Genomic DNA, 19995 nt, shown 5'->3' with positions numbered 1-19995 from the left:
AAGAGTTCTTATTAGTTGCTTTTGATTAATTTCACACCTCCCCCCTTAATATTCCCTGAGAGTTTCAACTTAATTCCGTTAGTTGTTCTTAGGATATCTCAGATAAGCCCTTCTAACAGCTGAGATACACATAATATCTTTTGATTGAATATTCTGACCCTTAGCCGTTCTTGAGATATTGCAGCTATTTATTTTTTTATAACACGGATGCGCATTGTGTCTTTTGATTCAGTTTAACATCCCCTTCAGTATTCTTTGAAGGTTCAAGCACTTTTCAATATGCCCTGAAAGTTTCAACTTAATGCCGTCAGCTGTTCCTGAGGTATTGTTGATGTACCCTTTCGACAATCAGCTCGCACATAGTTTTTTTTTTTTCGTTCAATGTTCACTGAAAGCGGTCACAAGTAGATGTAGTACCAGTTGCAAGTTCTCGCAGTCGAAATAGTCATTGTCGCAGTCGCAACCAGTCGCATTTGCAGCCGCAGTAGTTGTAGTAATAGTAGTAGTTCCGGCCCTAAGAGTTTCAAGTTAATTCCCTTACCTGTTCCTAAGATATTGCAGATACACCTTTTTGATAACTTAGATACAGATAGTATCTTTTGATTTTTTTTTCACCCTCTAAACATTCCACGAAATTTTATCTCAATACCCTTAGTCTTTCAGAACACACCCAGGATCAAACATCACCCCCTTTCCCAATGATAAATTCTGCATTTTAAAAATGGACAAATTGGATAATTTACAGTCCTTGTCCCGGGGACTGTGGGGGCATAGCATCCCAGGGGAATATCTATTAGAACTATTGACTTTTTTGAATAAAGTAGTTTTAAGATTTCTATCATTTTTAAGGGGGCATCCAAAAAGTCAAGAGAGGGGATTGCCCTCCAAGATAGACAGAGGGCTGATTGCCCTCCGTTTCGTTTTCAATATTCCTCTTAACATGCTTTGAAGTTTCAAATTAATACCCTTAGCCATTCCTTAGATATTGCTGTTTGACCCCTTTTAATTTTATAAGTGACCAGATTCATTGATAGGACATTATAACAGTAGTATTGTCTCATCTAGGTCTTGTCACCGCTATAATCCGGTGTATATGTTGGATATAATACGGGATTCCCCGAAAGACAAGGTTGTCATTAAATCTTTAGAGGAGCCCCATCCGTAAAAGGAGCACTATGAGAGAGCTTTCAGCCCCTGAAATAATTTAGTATTTTCAGAACTATTGGCGAAACTAAGAGCTAATAATTACCAAAAGTAAGAGCTACTCGGATCACAGCTAATTTTGCAAACACGCTTTATTGTTGAAAAAGAGTGCAAATCCTAGTTTCTCTACGGAAACCTAAAGAACAAAGATTTTTTGTAGTTATATGGAACAGGTGCACTTTGTTTGAAGAAAAAGAGTAAGAATAGCAGTTTTGCTACAAAAACTCTGAATGATAAAAGTTTTGCAGTTGTTTTCTGAAAGGAATAAATACAGATAATTCTGAATATGTGTGCCCAAGTTTACATCGTCTTAAACAACAGAAACTTGTTCTGAAAGAAGAACTATTTCTTTAAGATTTAAGGATAGAAGAAAAGAAAATATCATTTTTAAAAGTCTAAGAGCTTTGTATTTTTAAGCTACTAGAAAATAGTTTTTTTTTTAAGATTTCATTACTTATAGGGGGGGAGTAAAGCGGGTTGAATGAATTCCTCAAATGCATCAACAGCTCAGATCAGAACACTTCACTATTTTTTTTTACAGCTCTCCGGAAGTTAAGCCAAAAAGAAAATACGCATTCTATTTCAAATAAAAGTTTTTATTTCTCAAACGCTTCAGGGTAAGGATACGTTGATTTAACTATAAAAAGAATTCAACTTTGTATTCGGTGACCAGTTGTAACGGAATGAAATGTATTTTATCGGAAAGATCACCCAGCCTATTTGGGGTCTGTCGTATCTAGTCCTTTGTCCTAGTCCTGGATCCTTCCCCCAACCTAATTGGCATCCTTGTAAGGGATAATTAAGCAAATCCAAACACCCATGAAAAAAAAAACGCATCAAAATTCTTTTATATTGATTTTTTGTTACGTTTTTACGAGTCGGACAAACATTACGGAGGGGGTCAAGGCTCCTACCCATGCAGTTGATTGCAGTTGAATCACTTTCAGTCCTTAAAAAGGAGCACAAGAAGTTGCAATTTCCTATCGACTGAGCCCATCTGAAGTGGCTTATACCACCCCTCCTGTACGAAGTGGTCGAGTACAAAAAAAGAAATAGTAGACGGGAGGAAGATGGGTACTTACTGTTTGCAACGCTAGAGCGTTGCCTCTGAAAAAGTTCTTGGTTTACTTTCCAAGTGAAAATCACATTTAAGAAAGATTCTTAAGTTGGATATTTTCTCCTCTTTGATCATCTCATTACTGAAATAATTCTATTTTGTAGACTGTTTTAGTGACACAAAATCAAGTATCCTGTAGAATGTCCAAATATTTTTCGTCGCCCAATTCTTTCAAACCGGAACGATGGATTAGAGGAAGTCCCTTGTATGAGAATATTCATCCGTTCCTTGTGTTGCCGTTTGGATATGGTATTCGTTCTTGTATTGCTCGAAGACTTGCTGAACAAAACATGTATGTTCTCCTTGCTAGGGTATGTTTCTTTTACTATTATTGTTTATCAAGTCATTCCTGATTAAGTTTATAAACATTGCAAGGATTTTTACCGGATTAAAGCCTTTAAAAAAATTAAGTGTTTGATTACTAACTTCCTTACAGTATGCGTCTGTAATTCTCAGGGAGATTAGATGAAGAAAAATATATGTGAAATGTGTCTTCTGTTTTTTAAAGATCATTTCACCGAAAAGCCGAGCACGCAGTTTTTTCCCTACATAAGGGAGAATTTCCCTGGCTTCTTATGCATGAGCTAAAACTGTTATTAAAAAAAAATTCAACATCCTTTTATCAGCTGTATGTGTTTCTATTTTGCCCTGATTTTCTATTTTCCCAAAAAAGAAACTATAAAACAAATTAGATTAAACTAATTGTCTGTTTCATCGTATTCTTACCTAGTCTTTCCATCCTTTTTCTTCACCCTCTATTAAACAAAGGAATTTTGCAGAGCTTTTTAATTCTTTACCAAAAAAAGGCTCCATCATGAAATTATTGTCCAATTCATAAAAAATGAATTAGAAAAAGGAATCATATCCAGAACAAAATGTTCATAATGCTAATAGTTCGTTTAATTACTACTACTGCCACTACTGCGGAAAACTCACTGTAGCGCCAAGACGCCTGAAGTTAACACAACCTTGCACGCTTCTCCTCTATCCCAATATGTTCAACGTTTCCCTCTTTACACCCTCCCAAGAGGTTCCAATTTCTCTTAAATCCTTTCTTACGACCTCTTCCTACCCAATTTGGTAACAAGACATTGCAAGTGTTTACAAGCCATTGCAACCTTTCTCTCACTATGGCCCTGGAAAGTGGAATAGAAATGCATTTTTGTACGGTTTATTTTTTGAAATACGGTCTCAGTCAAACGGGTATCCAAAACAATATGAGAAGTTGAAAAAATTAACCATTGACGCAAATCTGATAAAGAGGAAACTTAGTAAAGATTTTAGATCGGTTCAAAACCAATGATCCTTTTTCATGAGCCTTCTTGTGCATGTTTAGTATTTTATGAGACTTGTGTGATAACTTACGGGGTATGTAAAAGAAGTTTCTCAGTGAAACTCCTTGACAATAAGACGAGAATAAGAGGAATCTTACAAGAATAAGTGGGAATTAAAGAAGGGATTAAAATGAATTAAGGAGATCTGAAACGAAAGTCATGGATAAAATCTTCGAAATTCGGGAAAATGCCAAAAGACGGTGTAACAGTAAGGATGTAGTAATATTGGCATAAGAAACTGGGAGGAAGTAGTCAGTCGTCTGGACTCGTCCCAATTAAAAAAAGGAACGGGCACTTCATTATTTCTAAAGAGAATGTTAAAGGAGATATGCACAACAGTTTGAGGATATGCTATAGCGTGATGGAGCTGTAGGAAAGATACAGAAACGAATGAAAAGAATTTTTACAATTTAGAATTCACAGAAGATTTATTTTGTGAAGAAAAGTTTGAGACGTTACTAAAAAAAAATAAGACCTCATGTATTGCAAGTAAGGTAAAGCAGTTTTTGAAATACGGGGGTAAAGAATTTAGAGATATATTACTGAAGACTATGAGTATGATTTTTGAAAAAGGGGCTGTACCTTGTGATTTTAGAAAAACGGTGATTTAATGTCTTTATCAAAAGAGTTATAAGAGAGAGTATGATAATTACAGATGTGCAATGGCTTGGTGTTTGTAGGGAGTAAATTGCTTAACGGGATGATATTTATTAGACTAAGAGATGTTGAGGATAACACTTTAATAGAAGCTCAGTGGAGGTATAGAAAAGGAAGTGATATGTCCACCAAAGTTTCACTCTCATATTAATAATGAAGAAGTATATGGGTCATCAGACCCTTTTGATCCCCAGTTTTATGGATTATGAATAGGTATTTGACTCAGTTAATTGATAAGTGTTTGTGAAGGTCCTGTCCATATAAGGTATACCAATTAAGTGCATTAAATGATTAATGCTACGTAAAATGTTGCTGTGGTAAAGTAAATGAGGAGTAACTTACTTTGTGTGGAACTAGACGTAAAGTAGGTTGTGTCCTTTCCACGCTTTTGATAAAACTTTGTCATAAGGGATACGGCAAAGGCTATGGGAGAGCATCGAATCAAATGGGAAGGTAGATCATTCTTAGAACTAAACTACTCAGACGATTTGACTTAGAGAAAATTTTTAGCCAAATGAGTGAATTTTTAAAGGTTCTGATAGTTCAGGGTACGACAATATGTTTGAAAATCAATCACTGAGGCGGATAGCTTTTTTTATGTGGGTAATATTTATTAGTAGATATTGTAGATGCAGCTGAGATGTAAAAAGTGAAATATCCCTGGCGTAAGGTGATCATTTGTATAACTGAAAAAAGAATGTAAAAATAGGATAGTTTACGGAATGAGATTAGAATATTGGAAGCCAGGGCAATGCCATTTGTCAAGTATGGCTTCTGAAAGGGGGGAGCCTTAAGAGGCTGAGGAAAATTTGTCAAATATTTTCCAGAGGAATTGTCTAAGGATAATCTTAGGTACTTATTTAAAGGACCTTTCTGAGTACTAAATATGTGACTCGACCGCACTTTCTAGAGCTACAGTGAGCAAGAAGTTAAGATTGTTAGGCTTCATATAACGGGTGGAGAAAGAAAGAATGCCAAAGATATTGCTTTTTGACAATCCACCTGGGACCAAGTGAAAAGTAGGTTCTCCCGAGCTCGTGGTGCGAGGTCATAAGAAAGGGTTTAGAGGAAACTGGGAATTCATGCGAGGGAATAAAGGTTGATGCTTTGTATAGATGGAGATGGCGGAGGAGTATACGCAGCTGCGATAGCTTCCGATGGTTTGGTACTCCAGCAAGTTGTTGGTAGTAGCAGTAGTAATGGTAGTTTATTCACTTTAATTCAATGTTATCTTTTTTCTGGTTTAGTCAAGTATTAAGATTTCAGGCGCAAGCAAAGTAAAGTATCACGATTTCTATTTTGGCTGGTATTACAATTTTTTGTACATGCGCAGGTTGTTGTAAATATATATATATATATATATATATATATATATATATATATATATATATATATATATAATCAGCTATATATTTGCACATAAGGGGGGGGGGGGAGTAAAGTATTTTGACAGTTTGAAGTCAGAAAACAATTTTTTCTAGGTATATGGCACTAAAAAATTACAGAAGAATAGCTAGGTATCTGTAAATTTAAAGTATAAAGTTTCATTTAAGTGTCTTTTCCAAGCGTTAAGTGTTTTTTTTTTTTCAACGACCGTTTTTCCAAGTATTAAGTACTATTGTTAGGTTAATGTAGTGTTTCATGATGATCGCTCATCAAAGTTTATTATTTATGCCTTTCATTTATGTTATTTTACTCTGTTCATGGCCATATATTTGACTTTAAAATACACTTATCTTTCTATCTATCTAATATGCATAATATTTGTACCAAACACATTTTGCCTGCAGACTCGCTATACTCTACCCCCCCCCTCTAATGTGCAAATATATGGCCCAAATTTATTTATAAAGTAACGAAGAAACTAACGATTTTACGCAGCGTAAACTTGAGTGAGTGATATATATATATATATATATATATATATATATATATATATATATATATATATATATATATATATATATATATATATATATATATATATATATATATATATATATATATATAATCAGCTATATGTTTGCACATAAGGGGGGGGAGTAAAGTATTTGGACAGTTTGAAGTCAGAAAACAATTTTTTCTAGGTATATGGCACTAAAAAATTACAGAAGAATAGCTAGGTATCTGTAAATTTTGTTAACTAAAAAAAAAAAAAAAAAAGTATAAAGTTTCATTTAAGTATCTTTTCCAAGCGTTAAGTGTTTTTTTTTTCAACGACCGTTTTTCCAAGTATTAAGTACTATTGTTAGGTTAATGTAGTGTTTCATGATGATCGCTCATCAAAGTTTATTATTTATGCCTTTCATTTATGTTATTTTACTCTGTTCATGGCCATATATTTGACTTTAAAATACACTTATCTTTCTATATATCTAATATACATAATATTTGTACCAAACACATTTTGCCTGCAGACTCGCTATACTCTACCCCCCCCCCTCTAATGTGCAAATATATGGCCCAAATTTATTTATAAAGTAACGAAGAAACTAACGATTTTACGCAGCGTAAACTTGAGTGAGTGACGCATAATACACAAATACCACAATTTCTTCCCCCTACGGAAATTATAAAAATAAAAAACTCAAAAATAAAATTCTCAAATTTGGAAAGCCTTATTTTCCACGGGGGGTAGGGGGGGTATTTTCCACGGGGGTTATTTTTCTGGGGGTGGGGTAAACGCCTAGAACCGTTTAGCTAATACCAAAGCATTTGCACCAGTCTACTTGGTCTAGGCAAGAATGATGCAATGTCAGTATTGATTATACTATAATTATTCGAAATTAATAACTTATTTGTATGCAGTACTCTAGGGACAGGGGGAGCATTTAAAGGGGATAGCAGGGAATCTTCTTGTGTCAAGGGTAGATGTTCTTGAAACCCCTGAAAGTGCATTTTTAGGACGAGATCCTCATAACCCATTCAACCCATTACTCACCAATAATTTAACCCATTGCCTCATTTACCCATTTACCTCCATACATTTGAGTGATTATTTCTGGCTCTAATCTTATTGCCAAAACATTTTCAATATAAAGAAAATTATATTCATATCAATTTTTTTCATTAGGAGAGGGGGGTGGGCTATCCCAAGATTCTTAAAGGTCAGAACCACGGAAAAATCGGAAAATCATGTTTAGAATTTTTTCTGAGTGTTTTTAGTGTAAGACAGCCTCTTTATTTCGATCTGTATTTCAGGGAGTGAGGAGGGAGGTGCACTTTTTACAGGAATGATTGCATAAAAAAAAGTCTTAGCCAAGTATAAAAGAGGCTTATATAAGCAGGTTCTTTTTGTGCCTCTGTTAGTAGTTGTTTCAGTAGATTGTAGTAGTTGATTTGTAGATTGAAAGTAGTTGTCCTCTACCTCAAAGGACAGTTTATTGATAATCCAAATTAGAAAAAAAAATCTCATAAGACCAAAAACTCTAGTCTACTCATTTGGTATAAAGTATTGAAGAACCTTTTGAAAACGTGTTTCGTGCTTATGAAATCAGTATAAATCGAAAATTACCTAAATAAACATTTCAAACATATGTTGTTGTTATTGCAGGGCAGTTTGAACTTCGTAATGTTGTTGAGATGGGGATTGACAGCTTCACTTATTTTTGTGATATTTCTTTTCGTTTCAAGAAATAACTCTCTGCTTTCACATCGTAGAAACCTTTTTTTTATTATTCAGTTTGAATAAATCGAAGTTTCAGCATTTGACAATTTAAAACAAACTCTTCTTAGTTGGATTGGTCTTTTTAAGTAGCTGTTAATACCATTTTTCAGAATCCGATTTTTATAATTGATAATAGATTGTAATTAATTCTACGTCTTCTTGATTTTCATCTCGAAAAAAAGTTGAAATTCCATTTCCAAAACTGATCTTTTTTTTTTAATTTTTTTCTTTTTTTTTGTAAATAACACAACCTGTGGAATAAACATGAAATCCATTTTACGAACCAAAAACGATGTAGATTTGTGTTTTAAGAAGATTGATTCAGAAAAGACCTTTTGACTTTATTGTAGCTTCTTCTACTAGATTTGACTTTTTTTTAATTTTTTATTTTAACGTTTCGTTTAAATTATGCTCCCCCTCCCCCCACCCCACCCAAAAAAAAATCGTACGTGGTTTTTCGTAATTTTGTGTCCTATGCTAAATAGTCTATAAAGCTTGCACTGTTTTTCTTTTTCAGTCGTTGTCTTTATCTTTACTCTGATTTTATGTCATCGCTAGGAATAAAAAGCGTATAAATTAATAAACAGAGTTAACTTTTTCAGATAATACAGAAATACGAAGTGAAATGGCTTGGGACCGAGCTTGGATGTATTTCAAAACTTATCAATAAACCTGATCAGCCCCTCCGTTTTAAGTTTACAAAAGTGTGAGGGGCGTGAAAACAGTCAATATTTGGATAAAATATACCTTTCTACATTGCTGAGAATGCACAAGAATTCTAACCAAGTTTGGTGAGAACTACCAGCAAGTTATTTGTTTATAGTGAATCCGTCCATAATTTAGGGTAAATTTTGTTTGATGAGTTTGTGTGTCTTATATTGATTCTGAACAATGTTGTGGGTTTCAGTTTATGATTTTCCATATCTCTCACTTTCCCTCTTGCTCTTTTGTCAGTTCAAATTGATAGCCTTGTCATTTTATGGGTTTTACCTTCGAATTTGAATTAGTCAGCTATAAACTCGTATAAACCTTTGTTATTACACCCTAGACCTTGTCTCCAACCCTGAGTATTGGTAGGGTGTCCATGTCTACAGATTTCAAAGGTCAAAAAGTTGACGTTTTGCACATTTTTTGGAAATACCTGAGTTCCTGTGGGTTTCGTGTTATATGTATTTATTATAAATACTATAGAAGACTAAATACTCTATAATTTTCTTTTAAATTTTTTCCTACGTTCAACTGTTTTTAACTGAAAGTAAGGTGCAGCATTAAAACTTAAAACGAATAGAAATTATTACGTATATGACGGGGATTACCCCCCTCTTCAACACCTCACTCATGACGCTACAGTTTTTTGGCACTTTAAAAAAGTTACTTATTATTCTAAATAAACGACCCTTGTGTTTCAAGAGTCGTTTTTGTCGAATTGGGACAAAATTTAAACTTTATCGTAAAGAGCGAGATTTTGAGGAGGGGGCAACCCCCTCCCTCCTCATATAGCCTACGCAATAAGGTCTTTTAATTTTAAATATTACTGTTGCTCTTTACTTTCAGTTGAAAAAACTTGTTTTTTTCTGATTGTTTTTTTTAATAACGCCAGGATACCTGGCTCCGCCTCCACGGAAACCCCCCCCCCCCATAGAAATATCCTCTGGAGAATTCAATCCTGGCGATAATTTACCCTGGACAATTACCCATAACATCTCCGTAAAATTGAATCGGTAAAGAGAAAGCAAAACATATAAAGAAATTTCGTATATGAATTCTGGTAAATTCACCCAGTCTAAAATATCTTCTGAAAATTTCACCCCCCCCCCCCCACCTGGGAACTATCCCTCTCCATTGGCAATTCTCCCAGCAGAAAATTCGTCCTCCCCTCCCCACCCGAAAAATGTATGCCCACTTCCAAATAACAAATAAAACAATGGGCGAATTTAATGACTTTTCTCCCAGGCTTGTGGAGGTTTATGTTATCCTCAAAGACATAACTATTGGGCGTTTTAGCTAATCTTAACAAAGCGTCAGTCTCAAAATTCTGTTAGGAAGATTTTTGGGAAAAAACTGGCGTGGGAGGGGGCCTAGTTCCCCTCCAATTTTTTGGTCACTTAAAAAGGGCACTAGAACTTTTCAATTCCGTTAGAACGAGCCCTCTTCCGATGTTCTAGGCGCCTAGGTCTGTACGATCACCCCTAGGGAAAAACACGAACTGTTTGATTACCCATCAAAATCCAAACAGAGATCATTGAAATATTGATCGTTTTTTCTCCGTTACCAAAATTATTGTATTCATAAAACTTTACAGTTTGACAAAATGTAATTTAAAAAATAGCAAATTTTTTTCAACTAAAGTAAGGAGCAAGTTTAAAACTTAAAACAAATATAAATTGCTCTGTATATAAGAAGGACTGTCCCTTTCTCGACACCTTGCTCATTAAAAACATTTTTAGTGCTTTGAAAATTCTTTTCCAATTGCGAATTTTCTTTAAAAACTTGGAAAAAGGCCAAACTTCACAGTAAAGAGTTAAGATCTAAGGTGGAGACAGTCCCCTTCATACAAAGAATAATCTGTTCAAATAGGTTTCAAATCTTTTCCTTGCTTTCAGTTGAAAAGCTCTTTTTTCTATTTAATTTCTGATTGTTTTCCAAATCATACCCAGGCCTAACCAAAATACATTTTGAGGTACCCTTTCCCTTAAATCCCTGGTCAATTGCTTTTAAAATGTGTAAATCAATAATTGTACTTTTATTAACACCGTTGTACGATTAAATTTACAATATCAGTTGTTGATAAAATTAAAATAAACTTAAAAAATTAGTAATGAATAGTAATTCTGGTGAGATTTTCTTTCTGATATTGCTACTGAAGAAATTTGGTTGAATAAAAAGGAGTATTATTTCTCGTATTGATGGAAATTCTGTGAGACTTTTGATCTTCTACATAACACAAGCCAACAAAACCTCTACAATAGGTTTTTCTTATCGATAAATACATTGCAAATATATTTTTTAAACACATTGAAGTACTTCGTATAAATAGAAAAAGAAAAATATTACCATTGAAAATTGCTAAAAACTAAGTTCCTAGCAGTATTTGCCACCCCAAGGAAAGTTCATGGTGGGGCTGACCATGACCTGCTTGCCTTTTCCACCTCTGTGCTGGTAGATATGGCCATGTAAAATATTTGTTGTATAGAGAACCATTCTAATTAATTCCAACTCCCCCTTCCTCTTTAAACGTTTACCTGCGTGCTGACACGCAATTACAGATCACCAAACGTAGCCTAATTTCATTACAAATAAAGCGAATCAACTTGGTTGAATCCAGTACTATCACCGTGTAGCATTACTTCTTTTGCAACTGGGAAGCCTAAAATATATTTATTGATACTTTTAAATCAATTAGCTTCTCAGGATCTTAAATTTATTGCAAATTCGTCGTCTTCGGGGTAAAGTCGTAGTTTGGTGCCCTAAACCGCCTAAACTGTCACCCAACCACCACTGCTATTTTGGCGTCTGTCCCCCCCCCCCCGGAAAATTTTCTGCCGGCGCCCTTGAAAGGATGTATCAGCTATATGTCAGAAACTGGTTAGAGTATCTAGTTGAATGTTTCAGGGCATATCGAGGGAGTCTTTGAACTAACTAAAAAGCATTATGTACTTACTACAACTTCGATTGCTGTTTCTACTGCTGCTACTACTTCTGATACTGATACTAAAACTACTAATGGTAGTACTACTACGAAAAAAGATGCCTACTACGAATCAAGAAACACCTTGTTTTTCCATGGTCGTCAAAAGGACAAATTTACAATATCTCAGCTAAGGCATAGCTATTAAACTGAAGCTTTCAAGAATCTTTAAGAGGGTAAGGGGTGTTAGACCAAATCAGAACTCCCTGGGATTTTGTAAAGAAAAGGCATATTTGTAAAAATTCAGGAACGGATAAAAATATTAAGTTGGAACTTTCAGAACATGTTGAGGGGGATCTTAAGCTAAAGGTACTATGTACATCAATGTGTTCAAAAGGGCATATCTGTAGTATCTGTAGTATCTTAAGAAACAACTAATGATGTTTAGTCAAAACTCTCAGGGTGAAAAAAACGTTTATTTTTTCACCAATGTACTTCGTATGGAACGGGTTTTCGTAGAAATATTGGACGGGTGGAGGGGGGGGGGTCATTCGATTGGAAATTAAAGACTAGTGCTCTTTATAAGAATCAAAATTAGCTGGAGGGCAAGTAGCCCCCCACGCCCCTTATTTTCCCAAAGCCTCCCAATGAAAATTTTGTAGATAGCCATTTCTTCAGCATAGTTGAAATGTTTCATAACTCTGCCACTGGGGATGACAAGACACCCCTCCCCACGGTCCTTGGGGCAAGGTCTGTAAGGTGTGCAATCGGCCTACTATTCACGTATAGTATTTGTTTTTGGGGAAGGGGGCACGTTTGATCCTTGGAGTCGAAGAAGGCTAAGGCCATTAAGGAAGGCTTTTAGAAAGTATTGAGGGGAGTGTTGAACTAGATCAAAACAATATGTGCATGCAGGTTGTCAAAAGGACGTATCCCAGTAACCTCATCGGATATTAAGTTGGAACTTTTAGGAATTATGAGAGGGATTTTCAATTGACCAAAAGACAACAATGCACTCTGTGATTACTCTGGCTTATAATGGCATAGGGGTTTTGAGTCCTACTCATGTTAATTTCTGCTCGTTTTGAGTTTGACTTTGTTATTTATTGTAATTTCTGTTCGTTTTGGGTTTCATGTATTTATCAATGCTGATTTGTGGTATTTTTACGCTCGGAGGATTATTTGGTCTCATTTTTGCCCATTTTTGGTTTAATGGAGTTCTTTACTTTTCTTTGAAAAGCCCGTTTCGTAGTAATATTTTTCTGAACTAATTGTTGCTTGTTTTATATTTACATAGTCTTATCAGGGAAAAAGTAATTAACTATTTAAATCTTTTTGTTTTTTTTTAAGACTTTATTGTTTGGCCTACTATTTGTATGCTGGAGAAAAATTTTCAGCAATTTTTAACAACATACACCCTTTTAAAAATTTAGACACAAATAATAGTGTTTAATTTAGTTTTGTACTTCCTCTAGTTGACCTGAAATAGAAAACTTGGTACCATTCGTAAAAAAGTCTATTTACTTTCTTTGATAGCTTTGATACACTTACGCCATTTTGATTTGGCTAAATCTTAAGAGCAGAAGTAGCCCCGAAAGTTTCAACATAATATCCTCAGTCGTTCTTGGGATACTGCTGAGATGCCTTATTGGGAATTAGCATTAACACAGTGCATATTGATTTAATCTTAAGGCAACATTTAGTTTTGAAACATAATTGGCAAATGGGAGGGTAGGCGTGGGAGGGGGACTAGTTTCCCTCCAATTAATTTCGACTATTAGCTCTTTTTTAACCGGTTCGATTTTCAGTCGAATGAGCCCTTTTCGAAGTTCCCAAGACAACTCCTTCGATACGAAGTGCCCTGTTCTAAATAAAAAAAGAAATAAATAATTATACATTGTACCCACATCGATGTTTACTATAAAAATGTCAAGCCTTCCAATAACTTTCGACTATTAAAAAGCGCACTATGCCTTTAAATTTCTAATCGAATAAGCCCTTTTTGAGTTTCTACGACAACCCTTTCTATAAACACCTTATATGCCCCAAGGGCATAAATTACAACCCCTGCACTGCGGGCTGTGAGGGGGTTGTCATCCTCAAAGACCTAATTTCCAGAAATTTCAACTACCTTGAACAAAATGGCTATCTTAAAATTTTGATTGGATTAGTTTGGGGAAATGGTGGACGTGATAGGAGGGGCAATTCCCCTCCAATCATTTCCGACTATTAAAAAGGGCAGTAACCCTTTCAATTTCCAATCGAATGAGCCCTTTTTGAAGTTTCTACGACAACGCTTTCTACAAAAACCTTATGAGTCCCAGGGCATAACTTACAACCCTCACATGACCTAAGGGCCATGTCAATTTCCAATTGATGATTCCTTTTTGAAGTTCCTACGACAACGCTATCTATAATAAAAAAAACCTTATATGCCCCAAGGGCATAATTTACAACCCTTGCCCTGAGGGCTCTGGGGGAGTGTCCTCCTCAGAAACATAATTATTAGCTAAAAATTAGCTACGCTGAACAAAAAAGCTGTCTAAAAATTTTTATTGGATGTTTTTTGGAGAATGTTTGATGTGGAAGGGGTACTTGTTCTCCTTCTATCACTTTCGACTATTAGAAAGGGCACAAGCGACTCCAATTTCAAATTGAATGAGCCCTTTTCGACGTTTCTACGACAACTCCTTTGATACAAAGTGCCCTGGTCTTAGACCAAGAGCCAAAAATAAAAAAATAAATAGTACATTGTGCCAACATCGTTCTTTACTTAGGCAGCGCAAGCGCTGCCTATGATCACAGATTCAAGCGGCTTAAATCTTTTGCTAGTACATGATATTATGAGGTTGTTTTATGAAGGAAGAAAACTTTATGGGAAAGGGCACTTTGTACTCCTCTAAATCCCAAATATCTTGCCGTTTCGCGACATAATGAGTCACTTGAAAGACGGAAGCGAATAATCCTATTCCAAGACAATTTGCAATGAAATGCGTTAGAAACTAGAGCGCAGGAATGAGATGACCGAGGTAATGACAAATTATGGCTAATGATGTGAGATAGATTTTAAAAGTGAATATTAAGAAAAAAGTGTTTCCACCTGGAAGTAAGGACCAACATTTCAACTTAAAACTAATGGAAATTGCTCCGTAAATGAGAGGGCCTGTCCTCTCCTTAATCTCTCACTCTTCACGCTAAAGTTTCTTAGTACTATGAAAAACCATTCTTATTCTAATTAAACGATCATTGTGTTTCAGGAGTCGTTCTTAAGGAATTGGGACAAAAAGTCAAACCTTAGCATTAAGAACTAGGTATTCAGAAGGAGGTAGCCCCCTCTTATATGGAATAATTTCTGATCGTTTCAATTTTTAATGTTGCTTCTTACTTTCAATTTAAAAAAGTGTTTGTTTTAATTTAATTTATGATTGTTTTTCAAATAATGGAGGAAAATCTGCCTCTCCCCTCCATGGAAAATCCCCCCCAGGACAAATTTCTCCATAAATAGTTCCTCCTGTGTAAAATTAACTTTGTGAAATCCCTCCAGGCAATCCTATCCTCGCTGAAAATTACTCTCGGGAAATTTTCTCGGACAATTCTGCCTGACAAATTCTCCCTAGCCTACTTTCATCATAAAAAAAGACTTGTTTTTTTATTTAATTACATTATTTAATTTTTGATTATTTTTTAAGTCATGTCAGAAATCCCCCTCCGTAGGGATGTTTCCCAGAAATCACCCCTTTCCCATCCCCGATGGAAAGGCTCTACTGTGGAAATTTTCCCCATAGAGAAATTCTGTCGCGGAGAATTCCCCCATACAATTAAGTCAAATAAAAAGAATTTTCTATAGAAATTCTAGCCAATTCCCCCCGTGTGAAATTTCCCCTGAATGAAATTTCTCGTGTTTCTGGGACTGAAAGTCTAACTCCGAAAACGGTCGTTCAACCATTTTGTTCAACGTAGTTGAAAGGTCTGGAAATTATGTATTTAAGGATGACAACCCTCCACCCATAGCTCTCAGGACAAGGGTCCTAGGTTATACCCTTGGGGCATATACGGTTTTTATTGAAAGTTTTGTCGTAGGCGCTTCAAAAAGGGCTTATTCGATAGTGCCTTTTTATTGGTCAAAAGTGATCAGGGGGCAAATGCTCCCCCCACGCCAATTATTTCCCCAAACACTTGCAATCAAATTTTGTTCAGTTGAGATATCCATTTTGTTCAGCGTATGAGAAAGGTCTGGAAATTATATTTTTAAGGATAAAAATTCCCCCAGACCTCAGGGCAAGGATTGTAAGTTATGCCCTAGGGACATATAAGGTTTTTATAGAAAATGTGGGCATATAAACTTCAGAGGGGACTCATTGGATCGGTAATCGGACGCTCTAGGGCTCTTTTTAAGAATCAAAGTGATCGTGGGGTAGCTACCCCTCCCCCCCCCCCCCCCACACACACACACGTCTTATTGTCCCGAAATGCATCTAATAGAAAATTTTGAGATAGCCATTCTATTCAAAACAGTCTAAATATCATATAACAAGGCTTTTGGCGTTGAAACAAACCCCAGAGATTAGGGGCAAGGGTTGTAAGTTATGGCCAGGGGGTATTTAATGTTTTTATGGAAGGGATCGTTGTTTAAATTTAGAAGAGGCTTAGTCTTTCTCCCTGAAAAACACTATGTCAATATAAAACGAACGAAATTAATTAAAAAAAACTTTTCCACAAAATAAGTTTTTCAAAAAAAGTAAAGAACTCCATTAAGCCAAAAATGAACAAAAAATAGAATCAAATAATCTACCAAGCATACAACTATCACAAATCAGTATCAATAAATAAATGAAACCCAAAACATTCAGAAATTAAAATAAGTTAAACTCAAAACAAGCAGAAATTAATCTGAGTAGGGTTCTAATCCCCATGCTTTCTAAAAGCCAGAATATGAAACCCAAAACAAACAGAAATTAAAATAAATAAGAGACTCAGACTCAAAAGGAGCAGAAATTAATATGAGTAGGGCTCTAAACCTCATGCTTTCTAAAAGCCAGAATATAATTTGTACTTTACTGAAAAAAATTCTTTAAAATGTTTTAACTTTTATAACTGTAAGAAATCAAAAATGATTTTAAGGAATACATATCAGCATATGTATATTAAACTAACAATGTACATTTTTTTTCAGCAAATTCATTTGAATTTTTTTAGTAAAGTACAAATTATATTTTGGCTTTTAGAAAGCATGGGGTTTAGAACCCTACTCATATCAATTTCTGCTCGTTTTGAGTTTGACTGTTATTTATTTTAATTTCTGTTTGTTTTGGGTTTCATTTGTTTATTGATATTGATTTGTGGTAGTTGTATTCTTGGTAGATTATTTGATTCTATTTTAGTAAATTTTTGGTATAATAGAGTTCTTTAATTTTTTTTGAAAAACTTATTTTGTGTAAAAGTTTTTTTAATCAATTCCCAAAAAAACATCTGCATACATCCCAATAACAAATACTACATAGAAACAATGGGTAAATTCTACATCTTACAACCCTTTCTCCAGAATCTGGGTGGGGGCTCACGTCATCGCCAGAGGCATACCTGTTTGATCTTTAAATTATGCTGAACAAAATTGTTATGTCAATATTTTGATCGGGTGACTTGGAGGAAAAAGGAGCGTGCGAAGGGGGTGCGTTGCCCTCCTTTTATTGGCCAGATAAAAAGGGCACCAACTATTTTAATGTCCGTTTGAATGAGAAATCTCCCAATATTATAGGACCATGGTTCGATACGATCACCCCCTGAAAAAAAAATATCCGGGATTATTCTTCTGGTAAAAAAATTTGAAATTCCATATTTTTTCAGATGGGAGCTTGAAACCTGTACAGTAAGGTTTTCTGAGACACTGAACCTGATTGTGCGGTTTCCATTGAAGTACCTTGACTTTTGGGGCTTGTTTTTCCTTTTTTTTTAATGATCTACATTTTATCATCGTAGCTTTTGATGGATAACATCAAGCTTAATAATTTTTACAAATTTGGAATCAAAATAAAAATTCAATTTTTTAATGTTGTCAAAAGCTTGTTTTTTAGAGTTTTGGCTACTATTTGGCCGAGTTGTTCCTTACTTACTGTTAGTTACTTTGAATTTTTTAGATAATCTTAGTAGATCTATAAAAGCAAAATAAGATCTTAAAAGAGAAAAATGTTTATGGCTGCGAGCTTCTTTATATAAATTAGAAAAGTATCCCGCAAGAAATCAAGAGGACTGTTGCCAATGTCAGAATAAGTTCTTTTAAAAATCCTGGAAAATTTCTAAAGGCCCGGAACCCTTCTGAATACGGTACTGCCTGCTTTGTATGTAACCTTGTATTCCTATTTCCTGGTTAGAACTCAATTTTGATAGATCTTTAGAAAGTAACTTAGCACGTTAGCTTACTTACTACTCCGAAATTATCCAATCACAGCAAAAACACAAGGCTAAATACAGACAGACCGATAGCGTGCCGCTAAAATTTGGCCCCACGCTGGCGCACCGCCAATAAATTGAGACGGAGTCGGGGTCAAATCTTTAGATTTTCCCACCCCTAAATTTGGAAAATACTATCTTTAGGAATATTCTAATTGAAACATGTTTTTTTTTACATTTTCACAAAAAAAAATAATGGCAAATTCGCTCCCCTAGATTTGGGAAAAAGATTTAGGGTCTAAATATTTTGTTATTTGACGCCCCTGACCAATTTTTTACTTTTTTACATTCTTATATTGAGTAGAATACGTTACGGAATAGCAATATGCAATTGCTCTTGTTCTCATATAGAACTAAGGACAATGTTTCACTATCCCCATCAAGTTTATTGAATATGCTTTGTTCTGCTGGGAAAAATCCCTCTAACAATTTTCTTTTGATGATCAATCGTATTCGTAACTCTCGTCGAGAAGAGCAAGAATTCAAGCGTTAGTTCAAAGACACAATCTCAAGCCGACCCTAGAGCTAATCAACCTAGAGTCAACAGTGTGCCGACATCAAAAGAGAAATGTTGAAAGAAATACTCAATTTTCTGGACAAAAACAAAGATCCAGGTAGGGAATTATCAGCTTATGCCCGTCTGCCTCCAACGGAAGTCCGACCATACAAAATTATAACCCATAGAACTATTGTTTAGCCTTAAACTGTCTACTCGAGATAAAAAAGACATGCAACTGGCAATTCTGGGAAAGAAGAAGAATATTATTTACCCAAGATAGTTTAAAATGCCCTCCATGGAATTGGTCATTTCCCATAATAAATACTGAATTTTCAAAATGGAATAAAGATTTAACCCCCATTGCTTTTGTTCAGAAAAAATTTGCAGAACTTAATACAATTACCTATAAAAATCACTTCCAAATATTTGTTGATGGGTCAAAAATGAATGAGAAGGTTGCAAGTGGTGTTTTCCTTCCTCACCTGAAAATTGCAATGGGCGAGAGATTATTTAATAATTTATCTATAATGTCTGCTGAGTTAATTGGCATAATCATGGCATTAGAAAACCTTAAGCAAAACCAATCTTTGATTGAAAATTCGAATAATATTATCATCTATTCCGACTCTTTATCAAGCCTTGAGTTGCTGGCCCCAGCTCCTCAATATAAGTTGGACATTGACAATTATCATTTTCATAGTATTATTGATAATCTTGCTTCAAGTGGCATAAAAAATTACTTTCAGTACATTCCTAGCCACTCTGGCATAAGTGGTAATCATCAGTTTGATGCAATAGCAAAAAATGCTATAAATATTGAACAGCTAAGTGGGAGACCAATCCCAATTAGAGACATTTACCGATGGAGGCTATCAGATATTAATTTTAATAAGATTAATCCTATCCTTTCCCCCTTTCCCAATAAGTATCTAAAATTTATCATAGAATTCGTTCTGGAACAAATGGACTAAATTTCCTTGCATTCTCATATAAGCTTTCTAATTCAAGTGGTTCAATTCCCCTGTCCCCTCTTTGCAGGCATTGTAATATGAATATTGAAACAATTGACCATTGCCTATTTGAATGTAATATACTGACGTCTGCACAACATACCTTGCTTTCTAAACTGTTAAAATACTTCAAACACAACAAAATCCCACTATCAGCCAAGAGCCTAGCCAACTATACCTGCACACAGAGTATAGAATTCGACATCTATCATCTTATATTTGAACTCCTAGAGTCGAAAGATCTGCTGAAAGATATCTGAATATATCTAATAAATATGAGGCAATCCAGCCAGTAGCTCTGTAGCCCACAGAGTGAAGCAAAAGGAAAAGGGCTAAATAGTGTTACTGAAAAGCCCGCCTGCTGTTAAATAGGAGAAGAAGAAGAAGTGTTACTGAAAAGCCCGCCTGCTGTTAAATAGAAGAAGAAGAAATG

At 35.1% G+C, this 19995-nt stretch overlaps 1 protein-coding gene across 8 annotated transcripts in view; it reads left to right on the top strand.

Annotated features, from left to right (window-relative positions):
* The window catches only part of LOC148956708 (cytochrome P450 302a1, mitochondrial-like), a 98308-nt gene extending 88604 nt beyond the window's left edge, over positions 1-9704 (top strand). For 7 of the 8 annotated variants that reach the window (XM_089086914.1, XM_089086929.1, XM_089086936.1 and 4 more), the window contains 2 exons: positions 2425-2631; positions 8581-9700. In XM_089086914.1, the coding sequence (XP_088943040.1) occupies positions 2425-2631; positions 8581-8688 (315 nt within the window). In that variant the 3' untranslated portion in view covers positions 8689-9700. Of the gene's footprint in view, positions 1-2424; positions 2632-8580 lie in introns of all 8 variants that reach the window. The other variant, XM_089086955.1, reaches the window with a different exon arrangement.
* Positions 9705-19995: the final 10291 nt, after the last annotated feature.

The sequence above is a fragment of the Artemia sp. Qi Xiang Cuo genome, chromosome 1 (assembly GCF_049724085.1).
Source record: "Artemia sp. Qi Xiang Cuo chromosome 1, ASM4972408v1, whole genome shotgun sequence".
Taxonomy (NCBI): Eukaryota; Metazoa; Arthropoda; class Branchiopoda; order Anostraca; family Artemiidae; genus Artemia; species Artemia sp. Qi Xiang Cuo.
The sequence above is the reverse complement of the archived record's forward strand: the minus strand, read 5'-3'. Positions and strand labels throughout refer to the sequence as shown.